Raw genomic sequence first — 7,071 nt, forward strand, 5'->3', positions numbered from 1 at the left:
CGAGGCCGGTTTTCGGCTCAGATTTGCATGCCCTGCCTGGGCATTGTGGAGGGCTTGGCCCCTGCAGACGTGTCCATGCGCGCTGGGTGCTGCTCCAGCCACAGAACGGGGGAGCTGCACGTTTTTAATCGTTACCGTTCAGTAAAAGCTCTGTCTCCAGCAGAGCGCTAGATGCTATTAAAGCAATTAAATCCTCACATTTACTCTTCCTAAACAGCAGCATCGTGAAACTCGTGACAGTGATCGTGAACCAGGGCGGGAAAGTCGACGCCCTGGGCCCGAGCGCGGCGGCGAAGAGGGGCTGTGCCGGCGCTAGGGCCCGGTGCGAGCGCCGCGGGCTGGGACGGGACCTCGAGCTGCACAGACTTGCTTCCAAATAGGTCGCTTCAGCTTTTCCCTTCTCAGAAGGAGCTGCCTAAAAAGAAAAACACCCCTCCTGACGTGGAGCCTTGCCGCTGCGCTGCATCTCGCCCCCCCGCAATGGGGGACGGCGCCGGGCGCCGTGGGGTGGGCCGGACCGGGGAGGGGGGGACGCTGGTGACCTCAGCGCGCCGGCCCCGCTCGCTTTCCACGTTTGCAGAAATTCCAGCGGCGCCGGGGCTGGGAGCCGCGGGGGGAGCGGGCGGCCGGGAGGCCCCTCCTCGGCCGGCCCCCTCGGCCGCCCCGCTTCCTTCCCGGCTGCCGCAGCCGCCGCGCAGCGACATGGCCCTGGGCAGCCTCGTCTTCCTCGTCAGCTTCCTGGGGGCCCTGGGGCTGGGCGACCCCGGCCCCCTGGAAGACGTGGTCATAGACAGATACTACATCCCCAAAATCTGCCTGCGCGAAGTCCAGATGGGGGATTTCATTCGCTACCACTACAACGGCACCTTTAAAGATGGCAAAAAGTTTGACTCCAGGTACACAGGGCCCGCGGCGCGTCCCGCGTCCCGGCGTGCGTGCGTGCGTGCGTGCGGGGCGGCCGCCCGCAGCGGGGCTGGGGCCAGCGGCAGTCTGGGCAGCGCGGCCGGCCCTGGCCACGTGTCACGGCGGGGCCGAGCAGCCTCGTCGCTCCGGCCCCCTTTCCGAAAGCTTTTGCGGGGCCGCGCGGGGGTCTGCAGCACTCGCCCGGCGGGCGAAGCTGGTCCCACCGGGCAGAGCCCCGCGGGCGCCCCGGGAGCCTCCGAGCCCACGGCCGCCGGGAGCGCTCCCGGCCGAGCGCGGGATGAGGCCGTAGCCGGGACGCTTCCCGCTCAGGGATGGGAATTTGCACGTACTGCAGAGAGAGAAAAATGCTGCAGGACTAGATTAAAGCGCTTGTGAGACGCAGCAGCTGTGGAGCCTGCTCGTTATCTAACAGGCCTGGTTGCACGCAGGTCTTAACCCCGCCAGGCCCACGCACCAACCCCGCTGGGCTCACGCCGGCTGTAAATCGGGGCGCGGGGCGGTGTCCCACCCCTGGGCTTCGGTGCAGCTCCCGCTTTGCACCGACGTGGGCAAGGGCAGAATCGGCCCCATGGCAAAGGAGCAAAGCCAAACCTGGGGGTGCTGACGCTCAGCCCCAACCCAGCGCAGGAACGAAAACTTTCCAGACGGGCATTTTTCAGCCCTCTGGAAACTGAAGGGATTCTGCTCCTGTTTAAAGACGCCTTATCATCCCTGCAAGCTGAACAGGAGAGAAAGTAACTCAGCCGAGCGCTGCCGCTCCTCCTGCTCAACGGGAGTCTGGGGACCTTTGCTGCTAAAATAGTTCTTTGTCTTGATGCCTGCAGCGCGCTGCCAGGAGAAAGCGTTAGCTGCACATTAAACAGCGTGAAGGATCTGCAGTGGCCCCCAATCGCTCCTCAGAGTGTGTATTTTAAGACTTAAAAATAAAGACAAATTTGCAGTTTAAAAATGAGCCCTGGGACGACTTCTTTCCTCCCCCCATGCATAAAGCTCCAAACGTGGCATTTTGCAAGCCGCAGAAAATCAAGCCCTTCAGAGGCCTCCGAGCCAGATTGCCGTGTGAATTTTGGGGCGGATAGCTATGCTTTCAGTCCCAGCTTAAAACATAGCTGGCAGCCGCTGCACCGCAGGGCTGAGCCGTGCGCTCGGCCAGGCAGCCCCGCAGCGTGGTGCGGCACGGCACGGCACGGCACGGCGCTCCGTCCGGCGCCCCGGGAAGGGCTCTGCGGGCAGCGCGGAGCCTCCCCGACGGTGCCTTCGCCCCCAGCTACGACCGAGGCGCCACGGTGGCCGGTGTCGTCGGCGTGGGGCGGCTCATCACCGGCATGGACCGGGGGCTGCAGGGCATGTGCGTGAACGAGCGGCGCCACCTCATCGTGCCGCCCCACCTGGGCTACGGCAGCATCGGCGTGGGTAAGGGCCGCGGGGCGCCGGGCCGGCGGGAGGGCGCTCGGCCTCGCAGAGGAGGGGCTGGGGGCTCGTGCCGTGCCGCTGAATAGTGCCGGGAGCCCCTGCCCGGGCTGCGGGTCCCGGCCCCCTGCCCGCTCTCGCCTAAGGCTGCTCTGCTCTCCCTGCCGCCCCTTTAGCCGGGCTGATCCCCCCGGACGCTACCTTGTATTTCGACGTTATCATGCTGGACATCTGGAACAAGAACGACAAGCTGCAGATCACCACCCTGTCCAAGCCGGAGCGCTGCAACCGCACCGTGGAGAACTCGGACTTCGTCCGCTACCACTACAACGGCACCCTGCTCGACGGCACCCCCTTCGATTCCAGGTACGGGGCGCCGGGGCCGCGATGCACCCTTCAACGCAGGGTATGGGGCACCGGGGCTGCGATGCACCCTTCGACGTGGGGTACGGGGTGCTGGAGCTGCGATGCACCCTTCAACATGGGGTACGGGGTGCTGGGGCTGCGATGCACCCTTCAACGTGGGGTACGGGGTGCTGGAGCTGCGATGCACCCTTCGACGCGGGGTACGGGGTGCTGGGGCTGCGATGCACCCTTCAACATGGGGTACGGGGTGCTGGAGCTGCGATGCACCCTTCAACATGGGGTACGGGGTGCTGGAGCTGCGATGCACCCTTCGACGTGGGGTACGGGGTGCTGGGGCTGCGATGCACCCTTCGACGTGGGGTACGGGCACCCCCTCATCCCTCCCCTCCCTGCGCAGCTACAGCAAGGAGAGCACCTACGACACCTACGTGGGCACGGGCTGGCTCATCAAGGGCATGGAGCAGGGGCTGCTGGGCATGTGCGCCGGGGAGAAGAGGAGCATCATCATCCCCCCGTTCCTGGCCTACGGGGAGAAGGGCTACGGTGAGCGGGGAAGGGGCCCGGCGCCGCTCCGCCTGGGCGGGGGGACGCGGGACCCCGTCCGGGCTGACCGTCCCGTCCCCCCCCCCTCGCAGGCACGGTGATCCCACCGCAGGCCTCGCTGGTGTTCAGCGTGCTGCTGGTGGACTTCCACAACCCCAAGGACGGCGTCTCCCTGGAGCACCTGGAGGTGCCGGCGTCGTGCAGGCGCAGGGCGGAGACGGGGGACTTCGTCCGCTATCACTACAACGGCACGCTCATGGACGGGACGCTCTTCGACTCCAGGCACGGGGCGAGGGGCGGCCGGCCGCGCAGGGGGACATCCCCGGCGCCCGCGGGGTCCTGGGCCATCCCGCGCCGGGGGCTGCCGGCACCGGGCCGCGAGGAGGGTCGGAGAAACGAGGGAGGGTGGAGGAAAGGGCGGTAACAGGCACGCACATGCTCAGGGTGCTGCAGAGGCAGAACATCCCCCTTTGCTGCATCCCGAGGGGAAGGGGGGTCCCGGGCAGGGCCGGACCAGGCGCCGGGAGCAGGGCACGGTGCGGAGGAGGGTGTGCGGGACGGGACGTGGGGACACAGGCGTCCCCGGGCCGGGCGATCCTGCCATGGGCTTTTCCCGCTGCAGCTATTCCCGCAATCACACCTACGACACCTACATCGGCAAGGGCTACATCATCCCCGGCATGGACCAGGGCCTGCAAGGGGTCTGCGTCGGCGAGAGGCGCCGGGTGGTCGTCCCCCCGCACCTGGCCTACGGCGAGAACGGCGCAGGTAAGGAGGGGGCCCGGGGGGGCCGCACCGCCGGCATCGCCTCGCCAGCCCCACGGCACCGCAGGTCCAGGGCGCAAGGAGAGAGAAAGAGGCTGAACCCAGCAAAGGGGAGAGTGTCTGCACCGGGGAAGGGCTGTGCTGAGATGCAGCTGTCAGCGGCTCCGGGGATGCCCGTGCCGCGGTCCCCGGGAAGGTTTTACCGGCTCTCCAGCTCTCCCAGCAGGCCTCCGCGTGCTCCTCTTCCAGGGGACAAGATTCCCGGCTCAGCTGTGCTCGTCTTCGATGTCCACATCATCGACTTCCACAACCCCGCGGACCCGGTGGAGATCGAGACCGTGCACCGGCCCGAGGGCTGCAACGTCACCACCCGCAACCGGGACTTCGTCCGCTACCACTACAACTGCTCCCTGCTCGACGGCACCAAGCTCTTCTCCTCGTGAGTGCCGGTGCCACACGCAGCTTTCATCTGCAAACCCGAATCCTGGCAGTCTGCGGGGCGGCGTGCCGGGCTGAGCATGCACGAGAGCGGGGCTGAGCCCGCCGACGCGGCGGCTCCAGCGCTGGCGCGGGGAGCATTGTCCCTTTGCAAAGGCATCGGGCACGCAGCCGTGGGCCGGCAGGGCTTGCACGGGACCGGCAGGGCTTGCACGGGGCGGCAGGGCTTGCATGGGGACGGCAGGGCTTGCACGGGACCGGCAGGGCTTGCACGGGCCGGCAGGGCTTGCACGGGACCGGCAGGGCTTGCACGGGGAGGGCAGGGCTTGCACGGGGCGGCAGGGCTTGCACGGGGCGGCCGGGCTTGCACCGGGGGACGGCAGGGCTTGCACGGGGAGGGTAGGGCTTGCACCGGGGGACGGCAGCGGCCGGCAGGGTCGGCCCACCCGGTCGGAGCAGGTTTCCCAGCAGCGCGAACCTTCCTGTGCCTCCCGCAGCCACGACTACGAAGCCCCCCAGGAGGTGACGCTGGGGGCCAACAAGGTGATCGAGGGCCTCAACAGCGGCCTCCTGGACATGTGCGTGGGGGAGAGACGGGTGGTCATCGTGCCCCCGCACCTGGGCCACGGGGAGAGCGGAGGTGAGGGCAAGGGGCGCGTCGCGGTCCTACCGGCTCCTCCTGGCTGGTGAGACGCCGCCGGTCCCCATCTCCCCGGAGCGGGGCTGGAAGGGTCTTGGCCGTCCGAGGCCGGCGCTTCGCCCGGCGACCCATCACGTGCAGGACCGGCCGCAGCCTCCGCTCGCTTTGCAGCCCGGGGGGTCCCCGGCAGCGCCGTGCTCCGCTTCGAGGTGGAGCTGGTCTCCATGGAGGAGGGCGTTCCCGAAGGCTACCTGTTCATCTGGCACGGGGACCCGCCGGCGAACCTCTACGAGGAGATGGACCTGAACAAGGACGGCGAGATCCCTGCCGATGAGGTGGGCGAGGGCCCCGCCGAAGCCGGGGCTCACGGGGGGGGGGAGAGCCGGGAGGGCGCGGGGAGCCGCGCCGGGGTCCAGCCCGGACCGCAGCAGTGCCGGAGCCACTCGCGGGGCAACGCGGCACCTCCTCGCCTCTGCCCCTGCAGTTCTCCACCTTCATCAAGACCCAGGTGGCAGAAGGGAAAGGCCGGCTCATGCCCAGCTCGGACCCGGAGAAAGTCATCGCGGACATGTTCAGGAACCAGGACCGGAACCAGGACGGGAAGATCACCGCGGAGGAGCTGAAGCTGAAGTCGGACGAGGACCAGGAGAAGATCCACGAGGAGCTCTGAGCAGCGGCCGCCCCGCTGGCCCCGCGGACAGGACTGCTCCGGCGCTTCCCGGCCAGGACGGCCCGGGGAGCCAGCCCTGCCCCTGCGCATCCCTAGGAGCAGCGGCTTTCCAATTTGTGTTTCGTTTTGTATTATTTAACAGTTTTCTTCCATGTGTTCCTTGTGCACAGGAGACCCAGCCAACCCCCAGCTGAAAAACCCAGGCGAGAAGGTGGGAAACCCCCACGTCCTCGCGAGTCTCGATCCCCACGGGAACGGCAGCGCCGGCTTCTCCGAGCCCCCATCTCCTCGTGCCCAGGGGCTCCGGCAGAGGCGGGCGGCAGGCGCAGGCCCTCGCCCCGACCAGACCCAGCCATGCCCAGGCCGGACCTAGAGCCTCTGCGGGCGCCTGCCCCGACCGCGCTGCTCCCCGCGGACCCGGGCGCAGCCCCGAGCAGCCACCGCTGCTGGCTCTGCCCCGGCCCCGCTCCCCTCGCCCACGACTGCATTTCCGCGCTCCAGCCTCCGGCTGGCACCTCCACCCGCGCCGGCTCCCGCCCCGGCTCCCGGGAGCGGCCGGGCCGAGGGTCTGAGCCCCGGCAGGCGGGAGCGAAGGTGGGAGCACCGCGTCCCTCCGGCAGCCCGTCCCACCGCCGCCGGCTCCGCGCGCTCCCTTCTGCTTCACGGCTGTAGTTTAGGGATTTTTTTTTTGTTTGTTTTATATACGTCATTCCTTAAAGGAGAGGAGAAAAAGGTCGAGCCTCAGGTGCCGTTCCCGGCTGCTGGGGCAGCCCCTGCCTCCCGCTGCAATCCTACCCGGAGCCGCGCGGCGGGACGGGAGGCTGGAGGCGGCTCAGGTTCCCAGGGCGAAACCGAAACGCCTCCCGGCATCTGCTCTTGCAGAAAGCCTGGCCCCTTTCCGCCAGCTCGGATGAGACCTGATGAACCACGTGTCAGCTCGGAAAACGGAAAAGGCCCCGTCTCTCCCACCCAGGCCCCAGGGAGCGGCCGGCTGAGCAGCCACGTCCTCGTCCTCCCGCCCTGCAGCACGAGGCTGCCAGCGGCAGCACCAGTCACTGACTGAGGAAAATCAACCTGATTTTATTTTGATGCCTAAATGCAGCTAAGTAATTAGCTTGGCTCTCTCAGGGTTGCTGGTTTTGACCGGTACGTCTCCATCACCTTTCCACTGGCTCTAAAGGCTCGCATGTGCTGTGGCCGTGCAAAAGAGAGAAAAGAAATGCAAGAAAAAAACGTGTAAAGGGTTAGAGTGAACCCCTCAAATGATGACTTTTACTTTGCACCAAATAAAAATAATTCAACTGGTTTCCAAAAA

General features: G+C 67.1%; 1 protein-coding gene across 1 annotated transcript; it reads left to right on the forward strand.

The window, feature by feature from the left end:
• Nucleotides 1-532: 532 nt before the first annotated feature.
• On the forward strand, nt 533-7,071 carry FKBP10 (FKBP prolyl isomerase 10). The gene is made up of 10 exons (XM_026115766.2): nt 533-896; nt 2,192-2,337; nt 2,511-2,700; nt 3,098-3,243; nt 3,336-3,525; nt 3,866-4,011; nt 4,258-4,447; nt 4,944-5,086; nt 5,258-5,421; nt 5,571-7,071. The coding sequence occupies exons 1-10, from the start codon at nt 703-705 to the stop codon at nt 5,754-5,756; spliced, it is 1,695 nt and encodes a 564-aa protein (XP_025971551.2). The 5' UTR covers nt 533-702; the 3' UTR covers nt 5,757-7,071.

Source organism: Dromaius novaehollandiae, chromosome 22, assembly GCF_036370855.1.
Source record: "Dromaius novaehollandiae isolate bDroNov1 chromosome 22, bDroNov1.hap1, whole genome shotgun sequence".
In the NCBI taxonomy this organism is placed as follows: Eukaryota; Metazoa; Chordata; class Aves; order Casuariiformes; family Dromaiidae; genus Dromaius; species Dromaius novaehollandiae.